The sequence below is a fragment of the Myotis brandtii genome, unplaced genomic scaffold (genome assembly GCF_000412655.1).
Source record: "Myotis brandtii unplaced genomic scaffold, ASM41265v1 scaffold131, whole genome shotgun sequence".
NCBI classification, from domain to species: domain Eukaryota; kingdom Metazoa; phylum Chordata; class Mammalia; order Chiroptera; family Vespertilionidae; genus Myotis; species Myotis brandtii.
In genome coordinates this window covers 3,740,690-3,763,337 of record NW_005354632.1, presented here as the reverse complement: position 1 = coordinate 3,763,337, position 22,648 = coordinate 3,740,690, and the positions used below count along the sequence as shown (strand labels likewise).

Here is a 22,648-nt window from a genome sequence, read left to right as displayed (position 1 = left end):
GGAGAAGTGTGAGTGTTCATCTTTCTTGGATGGGTGCAATGGGGAAAACATGAGTTTTGTTGCCTTGAGATGAATTCCTGCTCTGCACCATCACCGGGGCCACTGGAGTCCCACCTGCACACTCAGCCCACCCTCCACTCCTTAGGCCTTTACTAACCTAAATCAGGAGATTTAAGCCTCCTGAGAGCAACAGTGGAGCAGGCTTGGCAACAACATGGGCCGTTGGTTAGGTGACCCCTGGTGTGGCTTCTAACTCTAGTGACCTTGCTCTGAGTTGTTGCCCAGTTTCTAACCCCTGTGCCCTCATTCTTGTTACTAGGTCTCTGCTTTGATTTCTCTTCCTGTTCTACACACTGGGCACTTCAGTTGTTTCCTAGGACCTGGGTCCTGACTCAATCTTGCCAGGCTTCTGGGGCCTTATTGACTGTCTTTGAAGACCTCCTTGCTGTAGAATGCCTACCCCTCTCTTCTTCCGAGCCTCCCCTCACACCCCCCCCGCTCCCAGGTCCACATCACTGAGATTTCACACTCGGTTTATGCCCTTCTACCCAAACTCCTGCCAGGGGCACTGGCTCTTAATGCTGCACCCATCACAGAGCCACGTTTGCCTATCTGAACCTCATTCACCTGCACCAGGGTCAGTCCTCAGACTCCTATTCTGTTGCAGTGGGCAAGGCTGGAAGTCAGACCTAACCATTTCATACCTCCAGAAGGGACTGATAGTGCTGAAGAAAATGCCAAGATACAACAATGGATGCGCAGAAATGACCTCTGCTTCATTCAGGGATGACCGTGCCAAAGTTGGCGACTATGCCTCTAGGTGCACAGCAGAAGATGAATAGTAAGAAGCTGAATGGGTTATGTTGAAAATCAGTGGGGCATGTTGCCATTTGTTCTCAATCTTTCTCCATGAGCTCTTGTCAGAGAATACGATTGTTTTTCATCTTTACACACCCACCCAGATACTTAAAAATATTCCTCACTGGGGCTTCGCCTGTTCTCACAAAATGAGAAGACATTTACAAATGTCTTACAGGGGACTTACTGAAGAAATCCCTACACCAGTGCAACCCCTTCCCTATAACACTCTGCTAGATGAAGACAAGACCACAGACATGAAGTGGTTTGGTTTTAACAAAGCATTTGACCAAATCTTTCATGAGTTATCACGAAAGAATTGGAGAAGTATGACTTGAACAAAATCAGTTGGTTGGTTGGTATAACTCAGAGTGCTGGCTACAGACCAGTGTAAACATCAAAGAGCCTTACCACGTCCTTTAAATCAATGAACTAGACTAGAGCAGTATTTTCCAACATTTAATGTAAAAGATGATTTTGGTTGTACATGAGGTTTTAAAAATTTTAAAATGTTTATTTTAATGTGTATTAGAAAATGTATATTACCCCTGAAACATCATTTCCTATATATTACTTAAAAATTGAGGCAGTTAAAAAAAAAAGACTATTTTAATAAAGTAGTAGAGGTCAGTACTATGTCCAAACCCCAGGTAAAGGTTTCTTTCTACAGAAATGGGAACGTTCACTTTGAAACTAAAATTCTAATGCTTATCCCAAAGGACACGCTTGATCGGAATCTTTACTTATAAAAATGTGTCCATGTTCCTTCAAACTGCCCCAGTTCCGTGCGATTTTAACTAAGCTGAACTTGCAAGTACAAAAGCACATGATGGATTATATTTCATTTCAATACGCTCAGGAACTGAGCCATGATTTCTAACTGGCAGCAGCAGCCAGTCCACCAACCCCAGTAACCAAACGTTTAACTTAAGTTCCAACCAGCTGCTCTGGGGGCTGTAGGACTGATACCCTGAGAAGTGAAATATGTGTAACTGCACATAAGACGCGTTGGAAAAGACAGGCCCATAAAGCCTAAACATTTTATTTCACCAGCCAGTGTCCACAGAAAGGGCCCAGAGGCAGGAGAGGTCAGGCCCCAGGTTATTTTCAGGTAAGAAAGGTGGCAGCCATTTCTCTGCAAGTCTATATGTCAGTTTTTAACTGAAATGCCCTTAAGCTCTCCACCATCCCCATCTATGGCCTCTATGATAGAAAAACGCTTGTCTTTCACATACACAACTCTATGGGAGTTGGGGAGGCACTACACAGGCACCAAACTTTATACGGCCAGAAAATGGACTTCAAAGTCAGTTTAATGGCAAGTTGTGCAAAACTGTGGTGAGTGGCCTGGCTCTTCCTCCAGCTGAGCTGGCCTGGATTTCTGTGAATGGAAGCACTGCCCATGTTAAAGGTGAATTAAGTTCTATAAAAAAATTTAAGCTGCTCCATCTGAGTAGTATATGAGCTGCTTCTAGAATCCAGGAATGCCCACATCTCATCTAGACACAGCTGATTCCACACGCACAGCTACATGGGAAGCATAAAAGCCTCATGAACTCGTTTTTAGGGGGTGGAAAGGGTGGGCTTCCCTCTCCCGACCAAAAAACTACACACACACACTCAGACATACATATCTATCCATTTCCCAGATAGTTTTTCTTCCCTATGACTACAGGATCCGAGAATCAGCCACCCAGGCTGTGAGACATGCCTAGTGACTGCCCAGGTCTGGGGTATCAGCTGACCTGGATTTGAAAAGGCTCCTGTGAGGTCTCTCAGACTGAGAGGGCAAAGGGTGAGGCTACTCCTGGGGGATTTGCTTTTGCCTTAAACCCAGTCTACTTGGCAACACTGTTAGGTCCAGGGGCTGGGAGAGGTTCTGTGGGCAGCACGTGGTGGATGACCTGGTGGTCCCAGCCTACGGTGGTGAGGAGGGAGGGATTGAGCGGAGACCATGTAGCATCCCTCACAAAGTCTCTGTGGGCTCGGCTTCTGAACCTAGAAGTGGAAAGGAAAGTTTGAGCGTGGCAGGGACAGGAGGAGAGAACCCACCATATGCAGGCACACTGTTGGGATGTATTACACACACTTCGTCAGGTATCGCCCCCCAGAGGACCTCACTGAACCTTATTTTCATAGACGAAGAAACAGGCTAGAGCAAGAGCAGGGACATGGGCCAAGCTCAGACCGCAAGTCATGGCCAAGAAGGAAGACAAACAGACCTTCTATCTGGTGCTCTTCACCTGGTAACAGGCTCCTATTCACTAAGCGATTCTTTATGAGAAGAGGGCAGGCTGCCCTCTGGGAGGCTGGCATGCCAGTCTCAGAAACACCGCCCACCACCACGTTCCTCTACCAGGGGCAGAGCTGGCTGTGAAGCAGCCCCAGGAGGGAGAGGGTCAACACTCCGCCCGCTTCCCCCACCTGGTCCCCTTGACAGAGACAATGCACTTTCCTGACAAGGAAAAGGACCTGGCCCGCTGCTCCCCTCCCCGCTTCCCGCCCACAGGGCTCCCCTGGCACTTACACGTCGGACAGGCCCGAGTCCAGCACAGCAAGGGAGCAGTCCTCACTGACAGACGCCAGCAGGGGAGCACTAGAGGAGGGAGGGAAGGGAAGCCCATGGGTCCCAAGACAAACCCCGATGGGCCAGCTCCCAACCCCCACTGTAAAGTGACCGGAGAAGGGGGCCTGATCCCCACGCTGGGTTAAGGTCTGGCTACCATTCAAGTCGACATTGTAAGTTCCAAGGAAAGATGAGGGAAATGGAAAAAAATCCAGGGTGGACAATCGTCCTGGCAACTAACCACTCCATCTGGTCCCTCCCTGCAGCTCCAGCAATAACCCAGAAACACAGGCTTCTCAACCACACTGTCCCAGAGGCCTGCACTATTCACTGTGTTGGGTGCTGAGCTGGATGTTAGCCATTTGCAGAGAGGGACTGCACAACCCAAAAAAGGACCCGTCTTAAGAGACCACTGACATTCCGAAACCTCAGCAGAGCCGTGTCTGCTTTAAGGAACTTCCTAATGCTTGGCTGACATAAGCAAGTCCCCTTGCTGTGCCCAGGTGTCCCCGGCAGGCCCTGATGACAAAGAACAGTACCTGTGTGGGGAGAACGCCAGCCCAGTGACACACTGGGAGTGCACAGCTGAGCTGAGGACACAGCTTGCGCTCTTGGTGTCCACCAGGGAGACAGTGCCGTTCTCATCACCTGCAGAAAAGCGAGAGCGCAGCACAGTGGTTAGGAGTGCGGGCTTGGGATTCAGCCAGACCTGGACTTGAATGCTAGTCCCACGATGCTGGACAAGTTAACCACTCTGAGGAACAGTTTTCTCTTTCATTAAATAGGAATAAGTAGCCATTGGGTGGTTGTGAAAATTAAATTAATGGATGATGTAGTGATCAGTTTGACCACAACCCTGTCACCATGACAGCACAACTATGCACAGTAGAAAGAAATTCCCTATATAGTAAGTCTTCACTTAACATCACCGATGGATTGTAATTCTAAGTGAAACAACATATAATGAAACCAATTTGCATAGGCTCGTTGATATAAACCAGATTTAAGTTCCTGTGGCATCTCATCAATGTTATGAAACGATGCTGAATGAAGTGACATTATTCAAGGACCTGCTGTATCATGATCCCCGTGCTTTGTGGCCCACGACTTCTAGTCACACCCAGGATGCAAGAGCCAGAACAATCAGGACTCAGAGCCACTGGGGGAGGAAATCATGTTGTCCAAAGCTGAACTAAAACCATGTTAGGATGGCCCCCCTCTCCAGCCCCCGTCAGCATCATGCATGTGGTGCCAGGTGTGCTGAGGCAGAGCAGCCAGAGCCTTGTGCATTATGAAGTTGGCACTCCCTCTCTCATCCTCCCCCTTCCTAGAGTCAACACGCAGTTTGAGGTGCTCCCTTACCCAAGACAAAGACTTTGCTCTGCTGTGGATGCCAAGCTAGTGAGGTAGGAAGGTAGCCAGAGGCACTGCAGCCTGCAAAGGAGAGAAGAGGGTTCGTATGAGATCCAGAGCCCAGCTCCGAGAAGATGCTTCTCAGGTGATGCAGTCTAAGTCCCAGGAACTCTTTATTCCGATTCTCAAACCCCACGAAGGCAGCCAGGTCCTCATCCTTGACCCACCAGCCTCCTGCCCTTTCTGGACACAAGCCGCAGGCAAGTTTCAAGCATAAAGCATGAAGATTTCAACTCTGGCCGCCTTGTTGGCCCATCCAGCAAATGGGAAGTAAATCACCACCCAGGAACCAGCCCGTCCTCTGAGGTCAGCAGAGCCTCAGTGGGAAAGAGAGCGGTTATGTAACTTATGTCACAGCAACTGGCATCTGACAACTTTCCCTTTGACTCTGGCCAAGGAAAGCCTCTCCTGGGTGGGGCCCAGTCCCACTCTCCCACCGCGCTCTCAGACTCACCCATCTGTGATGCTGGCTTGGGACAGCGGGTATCCCAGAGTAAAATTCTACTGTCCTAGAAGCCGAGGAAGAGAAAAGGGGCTTCAGAATCCAAAGAAGCAGCCGCGGGCCAGGAGGCCTCCACACTAGACTTTGGCCTCGAGGGCTGGAGTGCGGCTTGGGAGTGGGAAGGGAAGAAGAGGCTGTATCTCACCTCACCGCACGAAAGAAACACGGAATCCTGGTGGGGAGAGGCAGCAACACAGGTGACCTGCCCAGAGTGAGCTGTACGGGAAGGGCAGAGAAATGTGAGAGAAGCTGGAGCCACTACTAGCCAGCAGCCAGACCCTATCAAGGGGCAGGAGGGCGGGGGAGAAGGAGGCCTAGGCTCATGATGCAGTTTAATAAATTTCACGAGAGATTCTGAATGAAACAAAACCTAAGAGGAGATGTTGATGGAGTTATAAAACCTAAAAAGGGCTTGGGAAAAATTAATTAGCAAAGACAATGAGAGAAATTAGGGCTGAGCAGGGACAGTGAAAGATTTCATAGTTAACATCCTAGAAGAGTAATCTTCATACTGCAGGACGCATGCCTCACGGGAGTTCTGGACACTAAGTTTTAAGGGAATAGATTTCCTGAATGTTCTCTTTCCTCTAATTGAATGAGTAGCTGCCTGTAGTAGTCAGGCAGGAGAGCGAGGACCTGCTGCCCCTAACATCCAAGCAAAGTTCAAACAAAGAGTCCAAAAAGAAAAGAAAACTAAAACGGCTGCCCTAGCTGGTTTGGCTCAGTGGGTAGAGCATCGGCCTGCGGACTGAAGGGTCCCGGGTTCCATTCGGGTCAAGGGCACATGCCCAGGTTGCGTGCTCATCCGTAGGGGGCGGCGTGCAGGAGGCAGCCGAGCAATGATTCTCTCTCATCATTAATGTTTCTCCCCCCTTTTAATTTTTCCCCCCCCCCCCCCCCCCGTTCCTCTCTGAAGTCAATAAAAATATAAATAAATAAATAAAATGGCTAAGGCCAGGACTGGAAAAAAAGAGCGGGCACTCACCCCGGTATGAATTCAGTACCATCTGCTGAGTGAGGTCCCAGACCTTGATGCTAAGAAGAAAAAGGAAACAGATACTCAGTGGGTTGCAAAATCTCCACGGACACCTTAGGCATATGCCATAATTAGTCCCTGGGATCTTATAATGAGCCTAAAACGTTATATAATAAGGCTAATCAAACAGTGAAGACATCCAAAGGAGGCTTAGAGACAGGGGTGCTGAGAACAAGGACCCACCAGAAGTCTTTGCTACCGCTGACAGCTTGTGTGCCGGAGCGCAGGGCACGGACTGTACACACTATGTCATCGTGCTCATACTTGCAGAACTTGCTGACTATGAGCGTCTCGTTCTCATCCAGCTCCCACAATTCAACAGCACCTGTTCGGGATAGGATGGAGGGTGAAGGGAACAAGCTTGAATTCTACCAACACAGTAATCCACTTCTAGGAGTCAAGTAGTCCATTGTCACTGAGCTAACAAATGAAGTTATTTCTATAGAAGCAAAGTCCATATTATTAGAGGGTTTAGCTAACTTCCAAGCCATTTGCCTTTATGCTGGTATTACTCTTTTCCTAACAACAGTCTAAACAGTTAGGTGGCGAAGGCTTCTAGGAAAAGATGAACCAGCTGGTAAAATCCATTACCCCACTTCCAGTGAGAAAATACGTTCCCGGGGGAAGAAGGATGACATCTCCACAATGGTCTATGTACACACAGTCCAGTGTGGTTAAAGCTTTCCAATTATAATAAATATTTGTTGAACGGTTTCAATAAATGTCTTGCAGAGTCTTTAAAAATACGTTGAATAACTCAGTGGCTTGCATGGTGACTGGTTAAGTACTGAAAACACCCCAAAAGTTGTCTTGAATATATGTAGTGTTCAAGCTCAACTGTCAGAGGCTCAATTTTAAATTTCATGTAATGCCTGCCAACACGCCAATTCTGATCTTTTTTTTTTAATAACAAAATCTCCACTACTGAGTCTGACATTCAAAACAAAGAAAGCAGAATAGAGACATTTCAGAAGAAAATGGGAAAATCTGGAAAGAGACACCAGAGATTGGCTTCAACACTATCTCTAAGATTAAGATTATCCTTGGTCTGGACTGGGGGGTTAGGGGACAGGTTACATGGAAGAAAAAACGGTTCCAACCCATTTCTTAATTTTGTTATGAGTTTTGCTAGAAATTCCCACCAGGCAATTTAGAATTTTGGAAAAGGCATTCCCACCTACTCGGGAGTTCTCCTGAGGGACCAACACCCTCAAGCTACCCCCTGCACTGAGTGTGGGGCATGAAAGACTGAACCTAGCCCGACCTGTACCCCCTCGGCCTTCACTGCACCCGTGGGGTTGAGGAGACAGTGACTCACCTGAATCGGAAGCCACTAGGATACCTCTGTCCCCCACCCAAGTGAGGTCCGCTACTCCGGCCTCCGTCTGGACTCCAGCGGAGCAGAAGCCTTCGTTGGGGGCGGCACAAGGGTCCTTGAAAAGCCAGAGGGAGCCAGCCCAGCAGCGGCCACTCAGGCTGGAAGCCCCGAGCAGGAGCGCCCCATCTAAGGGAGGTACAAGATGTCAGCGCGCGAGGAATGTAAGGGTTCGTCTCCATGGCGACAGCCCAGAAAACCACGCGGACTGAGGCTGTGAGCTCCGGATCGCGGGGCACGGTTGGGGACCGAGTTCAGCGAGGGATGGATCAGGGTGGCAGGAGGGGCGGGGGCGGGCCAGAAGGAAGAGTCTCGGGAAGGGTCGCCCCGAGGCGGGGTGAGGGAGCCCCAGGCCCGGGATCTCGGCTCACCCGACCGGTACCGCGCAGCCTCCAACTGCCGCTCCATACAGGCGGGTGCATTAGGGGGAAGGTTCCACTCGCGATCCTCCGGGGGCACTAGAGGGGGCGGGGTTTCCTTCCTCATCTCCACGGTTTCAATGCCAACCTAGACCCAAACTGGACGCCCGCGGGCGGCTCAGCTCCGACAGTCCCCACGTGGTACCCCCTGGGCCTCCGCCCCTCTGGACAGGCGACTGGCACGCTACATCTCGCGAGAATTGCTTCTAAGGTTCCATTCCGCTTTCCGGCTGCCGCCCTCCGCGCTAGGTGCCTCTTATCGCGAGAAAAAAGAATTGGAGAGGAAGTTGAGGGAAGGAGGGTGCGCGTTCTCTTCTCGCGAGACTTGCGGGCGACCATCTTGCTCGGACTCGGGTAGAATACTCCGTCCAGGTCACCGGGACCCCAGGACCGCCGAGCCTGCCCTCGCTGACCATGCTGTCTCGGGTGGTGTTTTCTGCAGCCGCCGCAGCGGGTGAGAGGTGTAGGCCTGGGTGGGGCTATCATGACTGTAGAGAAGCGCGTCTAGGGTTACGCGGAGCGGGTGGGAGGACAGTGGTCGAAGAAACGCTAGCGAGCCTGGGGCCTGAGTGGGGGGTTCTTAGCGCCACTCGGAAGGTGGGCGCGAGGTCTCGGGGGACAGGAAAGAGAGGTGAGTGGCCTTAGTGGTCGGGCCCCGCGGGCACCAAGGGAGGGGCGAACCAAATGTCACCGTGACCTTGCTGACCTGCGCTTGTGTGTTTGCAGCCTCCTCCCTGAAGAACGCCGCCCTCCTCGGTCCCGGGTAAGTGAGGGACGTCATGCTCCCCTTCGCCCTTGGTTTTTTGTCCTCGCCTTTCGCTTCTCTGTGACCTCTCAGTTTTGGGCCAGAAATTACCTTCTTTTAGGTAATTTTGGAACGCGTAAAGCTTCATTCAAACACTGGGGCTTCTGAACTACCGTCGTCGTATCACATTATGGCAAAGATGCAGAGTTTAGGCGATGTGTTCTAACTAAACTATAAACTGGTTTGATGTCTTCTAAGCCCCGCCCCTCTCCCTTGTGACCTTCAGGTAGACAGAGCTGCCACCTTGCGAATCAGAGTTCCTGTGATCGGAATTTTTGCGTACCCAAGGACAAGTTTTTGCCTTGTTTTTAGTTAAATTTATTGGGGTGACATTAAGTTTCAAGTGCACCGTTCTGTAAGGCGTCACCTGTAGATTGCATTGTGTGCTCGTTGAGTCTCCTTCCCTCGCCGTGTAATTCACCCCCTTTACCCTCTTCAGCCTTCCCTCAGCCCCTTTCTGGTCAAACTATTGTCCGTGTCTATGAGTTTATTTGTTTTTGTTTGTTAGTTTGTTGCTTTCTGTTTCATATCCCACATATGAGTGAACAGGTTTTTTAAAGTAAAACAAAAATGAAGCGAGTTGTTTGCGGTCTGTCTCCCAGATTCCGACTTTTACTGCCAGGAGATAAGAGCTAGGGAAATCTATTGATTCAGTAGGTATTTATTTGCCACCCAGACAGCCAGAGATAGAAAATGAGCAAGGCTGAGGGCCTGCCTTTATGGAGCTGACAGTCCAGAGAGGAGGTAGCTGTAGAGCAGTGGTTTAGAGCAGCGATTTTCAGCCTGTGTGCCACAGGGATTTTAAAACATGCAACGCCTGGCTGTTTAGTCAAGGGCACTGACCTCTTTTCCCTTCGACTGTCAAATAAAAAAATGAAGACAGCCCACACAACAAAGGCTATCAAGTGAATGTATCAAAATTATACCATTTTTTTTTTTTGGTCAGGTCGGCCAAAAATATAATACATTTTTTGGTGTGCCGCAGGATTTTAATTAGTTATGTGTGCCACGAGATGAAAAGTTTGAAAATCACTGGTTTAGCGTAAGAACTCCAAAGCTAGAAGAAAGAGGTACACCTGGCCTCTCCACTTACCAGCTGTGTGACCTCTGTTTCCTCATCTGCAGAATGGAGATAATTGTGCATTATGGGTTATGAAAATTAAAAGAGTTAATTCCGGTGAAACTATAAAACCAGTGCCGGATACGTAGTATATACTTAGTAAATATTAGCAGCTGTTAGGTTAATATTATTTCATAAAACCTGTCCATTTGGGAGGGTGATTTCTGTTTTTAGCTGTAAATCTTGCAAAATGTGATAACTATTCTGTGGCTTGAAAAGGTGGCTTTAATCTATCTGTAATTTTTGAGTATGTAATAAAGCAAAGCTATAATTGCTTCCAACTTATCAGAGAAGAAAGATTCCATACAGACAAGTAAATAATTATCATACAGATAATAAATAAAATACACAAGATTCATATATAAGATACAAGGAACATCCTCGATTTCTCTTTCTTTCACTTTCCATATCTAATGCATCAGCAAGGTCCTTCCACCAGATTATACCTGGACTCTGACCACTTCTCCCGCTACCACCCTAGGGTACGAACCTCCATCAACTTTCACAGGGGCTATTCTGGTAGCCTCTCAACTAGTCTCCTTGCATCTCTTCTTTCCCATTACGGCCCCTTCTCCCAGTAGGAATTATGTCCGTCTCCTCACCCCACACCCCTGAACCCTCCAGAGCTCCCCATCCCACTTGAAATAAAATCCAAACTTGCATCACCCAGAAGGGCCCAAATGAGCGGGTCCTATCCTGCCTCTTTAGTCACTGTCCTTTTAGCTCATTCTGCGGCCATAGGCCTTCTTGCTGTTCCTTTTACAACTGTGGAGCTTATTTTTTGCCGCAGATCTTTGTACTTGCTCTTCTCTCTTTCCCCAACGTCAGTGGCTCAGGTGTCCTCTGGCCTCCTACAAAACGCCTTGCTCCCACTCTGTTGCTCCCTGTCCCCTTACCTTGCTCCGTTTTTCCTCATAGAACCCGAAATAGCTACCTGAAAGCGTACAGACCTATATACACACTCCCCACAGCCTTACAACAGTCTTAAAGGCTGGGACTTGGTGTGCTTGTTGCTGTGCTTTGAGGGCCTGACGTAAGTGGAAAGTCAATGATGAATGTTTGTGGAATGAATAAGTGTTACCCCAAGATTGGAGAGGCCCTCATAAAGGATGTACTAGAGATGTCCTGAAGGCTGGTTGGATTTGGCAGCTACTAAGCGAAAGGCATAGCAGGCAGAAGGAGCAGCATGAAGCGTGTGTGTTTTTTGTTGGTTTATGAGAGCTGTGAGTACTTTTTCATGGCTAGAGGGTAGGAGAATGAAGGAAGGTGAAGGTCTAAAATTTGACAGGTGCTGAATCATGTGCGTTGTATTAAGTAGTTTGTTTTTCTGTAGGCTTTAAGTAAAATTTGCATTTTAAAAATATTGGCAGCAGTGTGTCGGGGGCTAGGATTAAGGGGTATTTGACCAGAAGAAGAGAGACCAGGTTTTGGATTATTAAGTTCAGGCAAGAGATGAGGGCTTGAACTACGACAGCCAGTTGAGGAGAGATTTGTGTCAGCCTAAAGCCAATTCTCCAGTGCTGTGATTAAAATCAGCGGCTCTCAGCCTGGGCCAGTGTGCCCTCCATGGGACATTTGGAGGGGGGCGTGCTACACTAGATGCTTCTAGTGCAGTGGTTGGCAAACTGCGGCTCGCGAGGCACATGCGGCTCTTTGGCCTCTTGAGTGTGGCTCTTCCACAAAATACCACGTGCGGGCGTGCACGTACAGCCCGGTTGAAACTTCGTGGCCTATACATAGAAGTCGGTATTTTGTGGAAGAGCCACACTCAAGGGGCCAAAGAGCTGTATGTGCCTCGCAAGCCACAGTTTGCCGACCAGGATTCTAGTGTGTACAGACCACAGGGATACTGCTAATCCCTTTACAGTGCACAGAACAGTCTTCTACAACAAAGTATTGTCAGTAGTCCAAACTGTCAGTAGTGCTAAGGTTGAGAAACCCTGATTTAAATGAAAGAATCTTGAGCATGATTCTCAGATTTCAAAAGTTGATGGGGTATTGAAACTAAAAGAAAATACTATCAAGTGTAAACTATAATTCAAAAAGATAAAAATAATGTTAAAAAGACAAGCAGTGAACCAAAATCAAAGAAATAATATAAACTCTTACATTACAAAGGGATAGAGGTACAGAGAATTGGGACAAAAACATACCGAGTATTTGAAGGAGACTACGCTTGACAGCAAATAGGAGAACGACTAGTGGATTTTATTTAATCTGAAACAATGAGACACCAATTTGCTATAACGGCTAAAAATGGAATCTTAGGCTACTACAGTACAAGAATAATTTTCAAATCCACTGTAGTACAATACAATAGTAGTACAATACAATAATGGCAATAGCAAGTTCAGAATATATATTTGTAGAAAGAATGATTTGGTCATGCTGTGTTAAGAGTATTATGTTCAGTTCTATGTACCTAGTTTTTGTAAACAAAATCAGAGAGCTCCTTGTGGTGGACAGTCAGGATTGTGTGGGGAGTGAGATGTTTAACCCACATATACTAGTATGAGCGTATCTTTCGTACAGAGAAAAATAAAATCAGAACCAATAAAAGAAGGTTTCAAGACATACATAGCAGTTCAATTCAAAGGTGAACATAATTAGAGCTACCTAACACTGAAACAAACCTGTTTCACATAGTGTTGGTCAGCACCCCATCCCAGAGAATATTCAAAAAGGTCAAAGTTCTTGCCATCAGGGAGCTCATAACACAGTGGACATGTAATAGTTAACCAGTGACATAGGACTTTAACATACGCCAAGTACCATTCTAAACATGGTTTAGGATTTGAACCCAGATAGTAGTCTGCCTTTGGTCTATGTTCTTACATATTTCCGTGCTGATAATAGACAGATAACTGATGAGACTTACAGAAGGGATTCTAGTTTTGGGTAGAAGATTACATACGACTTTATGTAAGTCATTTGCCCTGTCACACAGCTAATTATTAGACCCTAACTTTCCTGTTCTTGGTCTATTCTCTTTCTTTTATGACCTTTCTGTTCTTGGTCTCCATCTCTTTCTTGTTGCCTCAGTCCTTATCCCCATTCATTGTTTCTACTAACTTCATACACTGTGTTCTCTTTAAAGAATAGGCTTTAAATTTGTGTCATTGCTACCTTAGGGTTGTGCAAGCAACAAGGATCTTTCACACTGGGCAGCCAAGTCTTGCCCCTGTACCACCTCTTCCTGAATATGGAGGAAAAGTTCGTCTTGGACTGATCCCTGAGGAATTCTTCCAGTTTCTTTATCCTAAAACCGGTGTAACAGGTGAGCATTTGCCCATTTTGATAGTATGTTTGGATTGTGTGATTTATGTTAACCTAGGACTTGGGCAGCCTCTTACTTCTTTCATACACCACAAAAATCAAGCCAGCTGTTTTAAAAGTAATTGTGGAAGTGATTCAATATAACAATTTAGTTGCTCTAACTTGTCTTTGGAATAAATTTGTTTGGAATTTTAACTTGATTTTTAGCATTGTCTCCATTTGTTGATATACTAAATTTATTGAATGCCTGCTCTATGCCAGGTACTAGTCTAGGCATGCAGTGGTGTGCCATCACAGAACATACATTCTATTGTAGGATACACAATAAAGAAACAAGTAACTGTAGAATATACTATCTAATAGAAATAGCTGTGGATTAGAATAAAGCCAGGTAAGGCAGTAGAGTGTATTAAATTGTATATGTAAGCATGAAAACTGAAAGTGGGCTGTATTTATCAGCTTTTCCCCCTTGAGGTCAAAAAAGCATAAAATGTTGTGAAACATTGCATTTTTATAATGCAACTAGAGGCCCGGTTCATGGATTCATGTGCTGGCAGCGTCCTTCAGCCTGTCCTGCACTCTCTCGTATCCCGGGACCCCTCGGGGATGTTGGACTGCCGGTTTCAGCACATCCAACATCCCCCGAGGGATGTAGCAGTGCACAAAGTGGCAGGCGGCCAGGGAGGAGCCCAGGCTGGTGCTGTGCCACTCCCGCTCATCCCGGCCCCGCTGTGCAGCCGCTAAGTAGCACTGACATGGAGGCAAAGAGGCTCCTGGTCACCAACCATGAGCCCAGCTTCTGGCTGAGCAGCACTCCCGCTGTGGGAGCGCACTGACCACCAGGGGACAGCTCCTGCATTGAGCGTCTGCCCCCTGGTGGTCAGTGTGCGTCATAGCGACTGGTCGCAACAGTTGCTTAGGCTTCTATATATAGGAAGAGAAGATATGGTTTCACTTAACACTATTTAATTCTTACAACAGTGCCATGAAGACATTTTCATTACCCAGAAGAACTAGGAAACCAAGGATTTACCAAATTTTTTCTCTCTTTAGTAACTGAGTTGTACTTAAATCCAGATTCTCCAATTAGGTTTAGTGTCCTTTCTGCTACATGCACTGTCTTGCTTGCTGTACTCATGTACTGCTAGGATTGTGGAACATTGGAAACCAAGGTGGTTTTTTTTGAACCCTCCAGGGAGTGCCTAGATTAGCATTTTCCTAACTCACTGGTTGGCAAACTGCGGCTCGCGAGCCACATGCGGCTCTTTGGCCCCTTGAGTGTGGCTCTTCCACAAAATACCACGTGCGGGCGTGCATGTACAGTGCGATTGAAACTTCATGGCCCATGCGCAGAAGTCGGTATTTTGTGGAAGAGCCACACTCAAGGGGCCAAAGAGCCGCATGTGGCTCGCGAGCCGCAGTTTGCCAACCACTGTCCTACCTGAAATTGCAAGAAACATTAGTGTCCCCAGGTCTCCATAGATGATGAAAATGTTACATGTGATAGACCTTTTTTGCAAATTCACATTTAAAATCTATATATAGAAGGCAAATTAAAAAACAAAACAAATCTTGAAACATTGTATGGGAAACTGGGTAAAGTATTTTTGAAACTCTAGCTGACCATTGACATGGGTTTGAACTGTAGGGGTCCATTTATATGTGGATATTTTTCAATAAATACTGTAAATAGCCGGTTTGGCTCAGTGGATAGAGCGTCGGCCTTCGGACTGAAAGGTCCCAGGTTCGATTCCAGTCAAGGGCATGTACCTTGGTTGTGGGCACATCCCCAGTGGGGGGTGTGCAGGAGGCAGCTGATAGATGTTTCTCTCTCATCGATGTTTCTAACTTTCTATCCCTCTCCCTTCCTCTCTGTAAAAAATCAGTAAAATATGTATTTTTTAAAAAACAAAAAATCTTTTTTTAAAGGCCAATTTTAAATAAATAAATACTGTAAATGTATTTTTCTTATTTTCTTATGTCTCTAACTTTATTGTAAGAACAGCATATAATACATACAACATATAAGATATGTGTTAATTGACTGTTTATGATATTGGATAAGGCTTCCATTAACAGAAGACTTGGTAGTTAAATTTGGGGGGGGGTCAAAAGTTATGTGTGAGTTTTGGACTGGGGGGGTGGTCAACACCCCTAACTTCACTGCTCCCCACCACGTTGTCAAAGGTCAGCGGTATAACCCCTTTATTCTCATACTATAGCCTAACGTCCTTTGGTGCTAGTGTTTCTCAAAAACACTAAAATGCTGCCATAAAGGTCTGCTTTGTCTCTGTTTAGCGTCCTGGGAGGCAAGAAAAGATAGCTATATTTGAAGCATTTGAAGATGCTACAGGAATTGAGAACCCCGATATCTAATTATTCCTTTAATAGTATATACTACTTTATAGCTGTAGTTGTTTTTAATCTTCAGTGTCAGGTTCCTAGTCAATAAAAATAAGCAGTAGTAGATACATTTTATCCTGACTAATGTTCCCATTCAATAAGTTGTACATTTTGCTGAAGAAATTACTTCTGAAAGTTACCTGACTTCTTTGTGGAATAGTTCCTGTTTGTTGAGCAGCTATGCTAGGCACATTATTTTTAAAAAATATATGTTTTTATTGATTTTATAGAGAGGAGAGGGAGAAAGAGATAGAAACATCAGTGAGAGAAACATCGATTGGCTGCCTCCTGCACACCCCCCACTGGGAATCGAGCCCACAATGTGGGCATGTGCCCTGACTGGGAATCAAACCAGCGACCTCTTGGTGCATGGGTCAACACTCAACCATTGAGCCACACCAGCTGGGCTGTGCTAGGCACTTTACATACATTATTTTTAATTTCATCAACCCTGTGAAGAAGGTACGGTTCCCATTTTACAGATGAGGAATCTAAGCTTAGAAACTACTTATGTTCCCCAGTTTCTTATAAGTTGTAAAGTCAGATTTCCTTGAGTTCAGATCCTTGTTCTCTCAACTCTACCATAATGCTTCTCAATCCAGTATTCTGTCTTTGAATCCAGTTATTTTAATCATTATTTGGCCTTCAACTAATTAAATGCAGAATTATCTTTCTATCTTACCCTGTTAGACCTAGCATATCCATCATAAAATAACCTTTTCTTTTTTTAGGACCCTATGTGCTCGGAACTGGGCTTATCTTATATTTTCTATCCAAAGAAATATATGTGGTTACTCCAGACACCATCTCTGCTGTATCAACAATAGGGTTGCTTGTCTATATCATTAAAAAATATGGTGCCTCTATTGGGGAATTTGCTGATAAACTCAATGAGGTAAGAACCATAAACCTTATTTCCCATTTGAGACCATAGTAGAAGCCATCAAGTGATGTTTTTGATATGAATGTATATATATCTGTATATACATACATATTCAATATAATTAGAAATTAATCTAATTATAAGTACAACTACAGGTGTTGATAGGTTACTAATTTGAGATCAGAAATCAAGATAAATTTTTGGAAATCTACCAAACTTTCTCCAGTTTTTCCATGGTTTTGTTCATTCAACAGATACTGTGTACCTGTCATGGGCAATTCTTTTAAAGGATTTGTGCATTTCTCCCTATATGTGTGTATGTTTCTGTGTTTTTATAAATGGGGGATATAACTTTGAGAAAAAATAAAATGAATTTGTTTAATTACTCTTGGTGCTTTCACTGATCTTTGTTCTAAATATCGTAATTGCAGCAACAAATTGCCCAACTAGAAGAAGCGAAACAGGCTACCATGAAAGGCATCCAGGATGCAATTGAGCTGGAGAAGTCCCAGCAGGCACTGGTTCAAAAGCGCCATTACCTTTTTGATGTCCAGAGGGTAGGTTTCAGAACTTTCTAAGAAGAATGAAGGTACTCATTTGTATGCATTTTTAAAAAAAATTTACACTCTCTTACATGAGGAATGGCTGGAAATTGAGCATATTTTATTTAGAAAAGAGAAGATTTAAGTAGGGGTTGGCAGTTAAGGCTGTTTAGACATTGAAGACCTATCACATGTATAAATGTTTAGTTATTACTCTAAAATTAGAAAGCTAAAATTATAAATCCACACAAAAGGAAAACAATCATTAAGTTACAGCTGATTAAAGAATGGAATTCACTGTCTAAGGCACTTCACGAGGAAACATGTTTGCTATAAGAAAATCTGATACTTACATTCCAAATTTACAAGCAGATTCAGGTAGTAGTAAAACTTTTTACCATGGTCAGAGCAGAATTAGATTCTAAAATATTTAGTTTTTAAAACCACTTTAGGAACATGTCCAAATATTTTGTTGTTACTTTGAGTACAGTACTTTATGCCTAATATTTAAAGTGAGATGTCCTTATATTGAGGTTTTATGTTATAGAAATACCCATGAAATGAAAAATGACATGCTAAGGTAAAGTAACTATCTGAATAGTAGGCTCTAGTCCAATTTTTTTTTTTAAAGCACTCTATCTAGTTTCTTTTTTTTTTTTTTAAATATATTTCTTTATTGATTTCAGAGAGGAAGGAAGAGGGAGAGAGAGATAGAAGCATCAATGATGAGAGAGAATCATTGATCAGCTGCCTCCTGCACGCCCCCACTGGGGATCGAGCCCGCAACCCAGGTCTGTGCCCTTGTCCGAAATCAAACCTGGGACCCTTCAGTCCGTAGGCCGACACTCCATCCACTGAGCCAAACAGGCCAGGGTGTCTAGTCCAATATTTCTTAGTGTGGTCTCAGCACCACACAAGCATCAGTCATTTGGTGCAGGTTTTTGGACCCATTCTAAGACCTATGGCATCAGAACCTCTGCTAGGAGCTATCCAGATGTCTATAGTTTAAAAACAGGATGCCTGAAGATTCTTAAGCACATTAATGTTTTAAAACCTCTTTCCATGCATAATTAGGTTACAACCAGAGAATGCTTTCTGCCTCATGCATAATTGAGTTCTTCCTCTATGGAGACACCAGTCAAGACAGGTTCTGGGATTACAGCAGAGAACAAAACAAAGTCTGCCTTCGTGGAATCTACTTTCTATCCAAGGGTTGAGAAAGGGACAGAAAAAAATTGATCAGACGTGAGTGTCGATTGGGAATAAGTGCTATGTAGAGCAATAAACTAATGTTAAAGGGAAAGAGATTTTAGAAGGAGAAAGTTACTATTTTAATAGTCTAGAAAGGCCTCTAATGTGATTTTTGAGCAGAAACCAGAAGAAGTAATGGTGCAGCTATGTGGATTTCTGGAGAAATAGTATTCCAGGCAGAGGGAAGAACATTTGTAATGTCATCCCTAAACCTGGAAGCTTGCTCAGTATAGTCAAGGAAAGTAAGGAGGCCAATGTAACTGAAGTAGATTGGGTGAGGAGGAGAATTTTAAAAAGGCAAGGTGGAGTGTGGCCAGGGGCTAGATCATATAAAGTCTTATAGGCTTCTGGAAGAACTTTGACCTGTACTCTGAAGGAGAGAGAAAGTCACTAAAGCTTTTAAGCAAAGGAGTGGTATAATCTCATTTATGTTTTGAAGGATCACTCTGATTATCCTGTTGCAGATAGCCTTTGGTCTTGTATGCATTGATTTGAAATGCCAATGAGTTGGTGAAGTAGAGTTGTTAGGGTCATTGGATATATGAGTCTGGAATCGATGGGGATAATTCCAGGCTGCAGATTTTGGAGTCAGGAGCTTACAGGTGGCAATTAAATCCATAATTTTGGAGCACAAGGGGAAAAAACAGGTTAAAAAAAAGTACTGCTTCAATTTGTAGTCCCTCTACTTATGGTCAAGTAATAAAGGGCCTAAGAATTTACCATAGGATTTAGCAACATGGAGGTTCTTGGTGACCTTGGTAAGGGCTACTTTAGTGAAGCGATTGGAGTGGGTTGAAGAAAACAATGGAAGAAAAGAAAATGGAGTCAGTATAAACAACTGAAAATTGTCACAGAGTTTTACTGTAATGGTGGGCAAAGAAATTAATAGCTAGGAGGGGAGGATGTAGTAATCGAGAGATTTAAAAAAATATATCATTACATATGAGCATCTGATAGAAGTTAGGAAAAAATTAATGCAAGAAAGGGGAGGGGAGAGTTTGCTGGAGTGATGTCCGTCAGTAGCCAGAGGGCTTGGGATAGAATGCACACGTGGAGGGGTTGGCTTCAAGAGCATAGATAGTGCAGCCATAGCTATAGAAAGGAAGGCAACGCATGTGAGTATAGGTTCAAGTAGGTTGTTTTATGTGGTGGTAGAAGCTTGTGGAAATTCTTGTATTCCTCTTTCTCAGTGAAATAAGAAGGAAGTTCATTTGCTGTGAGTTGGAAGTAGAGAAGAAGATATGAGAGATTTGAGGGGAAAGAGGATCGGGAGAGGGAATGGACTAATGAACTGTACTCAGGAGTATTAAGGGCCTACGTGAGATTAACATGCCAAGCCTTCACATTTGACAGGCTGACTGTAAGGAATCTCATCACACACGAGGAGATGACAGTGTCCCTGTCACCATTATTAATTTGATAATGTTCTGGAGGCGTGAGTTGATACTATTAGAGAAGAGAAAGAAGCGAGAGGTATAAAAATTCAAAAAGGCAAAGTTAATCTTATAGATTACCTGATTATATTCCTAGAAGACCTAAGAGAAGCAACATAACTCTTAAAACAATAAGTAAATTCAGCAAGGTATCTGGATACAAAATTAATATCAAACAAAATCAGTAGCCTTCTATATACAAATAGCAATCCATCAGAAAATATACTGGACGAAGATAAACCATTTAGGAAAAGATGCCTAGGAGTAAACTTAACTAGCAATGTATAATCTTTTTTCTTTGTGAAGTGCTTGTGAGGTATGAGGCTCTGAGATTGGAAGGCTCAATATTATAAAGACATCAATTCTACTTTAATCTCTGAATTTTAACACATTCCTTCTTAGAAAGAAAATACTAAGAGATAGAGGTGGGATGTTGGGACTTGGACAAATTGATAAATAGAAAATTAAAATTTTTAACAGGGATATTCTGAAAAATTGAAGTTATGAGGAACAATCCTGCCAAATATTAAAATTATAAAATTAGAATGAACTTGAAATAGTATGGTCTGGTATATGAGTAGAAACTCAGGTGTTAGGGTTTAGAGATAGACCTAAACACATACGGCAGTTTACATCAATGGCATTTTCATCTTAGTGGAGGAAGGACAAATGGGTACCTTTGTCATTAGTATAAAGTTGGTTTCCTACCTTCTGCCTCATACTAAAATAAATTTCAAGTGAATTAAAGATCTTATTAAATGAAACTATAAAAGTAGAAAAGAGAGTATGAAAAGAAATACAGTACCCTTGGAGTTGACAGGGCCTTTCTAATAAAGATAACAAAATCCAGAAACTTACGTGTGGTACAATGTTAACTAGATTCATTGTAGTAATCTTGTCACAGTATATACAAATATAGAATCATTGTATGCATGAAATTAACATAGAGGTCAGTTACACTCAAAAAAGACAATTTGGAAACAAAGTTGAAGTGCAGTTTTCATCATTCCTTCATTTTGCTTCAGAATAACATTGCTATGGCCTTGGAGGTTACTTACCGGGAACGGCTGCATAGAGTTTACAAGGAGGTCAAGAATCGCCTGGACTATCATATCTCTGTGCAGAATATGATGCGTCGGAAGGAACAAGAGCACATGGTGCAGTGGGTGGAGAAGCATGTGGTACAGAGCATCTCTGCACAGCAGGTACGTGGTGTTTGAAGCTTCTGGACTTGGAGTGGTATCTCTGACAGGTATCCGCTGGTGGCCCAGCCAGGATCAGAACAGCCAGCCAGGAGTTTTTAGAGACAATCTCTGGTTGGTTTTTCTGAATGGTGGAACCTAGAAAATGCTGCACAGCTACCTGGGTGGCTTCCTCCTCCAGAGTTTGGTTAAAGGCCTCTTATCTCAGGTCAGAACAATAGAAAGATTGTTCAGAACACTGGTTGTTGCAGACTGTGATCAAGTTCATCATTTGGGAAACATTAACCAACACATTTAATTTCTCCCTAAAACATAGAGACTGGACAAGGTTATTTCTGAGCCCCTTCCATTTCCTAATTTAATGATTTTCATTCCATTTCCTCTTTCACAGCACCTGATTTATTGGTCTTGAACAGAAATTTTTTCTATTTACCTAAACTTGATTTCCTTTTTAAAAATTATGTTCTTTATTTACTTATGACATGATTTCTTCTTTCCCAGATATATAGTGTTATATTAATGAATTGTTTTTTTAATAAACTATCTTTTATGTAAAAAACATATACTTATTTTAAAAAGTTGGAAAATGTAAAAAAGTGCAGAAAATAAAAGAACAGTTATTTTCATTCTTAATAATTTTGTATTGCTAATGTTAGTTTGCTCTCTTTTAAGCAGCTAGTAGCTGTACAGCTCACACCGATGGCATGTGGTTACAGGCGTAACTGGCTTCAAACTCTACATAGATTTTACTTATAAAAGCTGAGCCAGGGGGTTTTAACTAATCCCTGGATTTTCTTAAAATAAATTGCTTCTTCCCTGTGTAAATAAGTAAATAATTCCTAATAGTTTATTATATTTAAAGTCAGTAATACAACTAAAGATTGTGTAAGAATCTCAAGGTTTTGTAGGAGATAAGAATTACATGTTTATATCCTTCCGTGATTTGGAAAGATCTAACCAGATTTCTCTTTCCTCATCACAGGAAAAGGAGACAATTGCCAAGTGCATTTCAGATCTAAAGCTGCTTGCAAAGAAGGCTCAAGCACAGCCAGTTATGTAAATGCATCTATCCTGACTGAGACAGCTAGAAACAGTTGAGTGATGGACTGGAAACTAGGCTGTGACAAAAGCTTTCTGTATCGCCATCTGCCGGAGTTACAGTTTACCCCACTTAAAAATGAAAAGCGTGAGTTTCATCTAGTGAGAGAATTAAAACAATCTATTGGCCAGTGAGATGTTTATTGTCCTTCTTGCTCTGCATTTTGAGTTGTTCTATGATCACTTTTGAATAAGCAGTTTCCTCTTAATACAATTTGGTACCTGACTAAAGACTACCAAGTTATAATTTAAATTTGTAATTAATGCTATCATCTTACAATAAAGTGACAGTTGAAACAAGGTTTTTTTAAATTGTGTAATCTTCTGAAATACTATTTCAACATTTGCCATATGGGTAAAAATTAAAGATGTCATTGGTCTTATAATCTTGTTTATAAGACCATTATTATTGGTAAGCTGCTTCTGGCTATATGACAGGTTATGGACAATTTAAAGGTTCTTAAAA

At 43.7% G+C, this 22,648-nt stretch overlaps 2 protein-coding genes across 2 annotated transcripts; one reads left to right on the top strand and one right to left on the bottom strand.

Moving 5' to 3' along the window:
- Window positions 1-1,884: 1,884 nt before the first annotated feature.
- WDR77 (WD repeat domain 77) lies at window positions 1,885-8,387 on the bottom strand. The gene is made up of 10 exons (XM_005860013.2): window positions 8,122-8,387; window positions 7,694-7,879; window positions 6,559-6,700; window positions 6,325-6,374; window positions 5,485-5,555; window positions 5,292-5,346; window positions 4,787-4,858; window positions 3,964-4,072; window positions 3,386-3,454; window positions 1,885-2,856 (listed from the first exon to the last, which is right to left on the bottom strand). The coding sequence occupies exons 1-10, from the start codon at window positions 8,234-8,236 to the stop codon at window positions 2,697-2,699; spliced, it is 1,029 nt and encodes a 342-aa protein (XP_005860075.1). The 5' UTR covers window positions 8,237-8,387; the 3' UTR covers window positions 1,885-2,696.
- Window positions 8,388-8,489: 102 nt separating this feature from the next.
- Window positions 8,490-22,482, top strand: ATP5F1 (ATP synthase, H+ transporting, mitochondrial Fo complex, subunit B1). Its single transcript, XM_005860014.2, has 7 exons — window positions 8,490-8,623; window positions 8,896-8,932; window positions 13,226-13,371; window positions 16,505-16,668; window positions 17,088-17,213; window positions 20,908-21,087; window positions 22,067-22,482. Exons 1-7 carry the CDS (start codon window positions 8,584-8,586, stop codon window positions 22,142-22,144), a joined length of 771 nt encoding a protein of 256 aa, XP_005860076.1. The 5' UTR covers window positions 8,490-8,583; the 3' UTR covers window positions 22,145-22,482.
- Window positions 22,483-22,648: the final 166 nt, after the last annotated feature.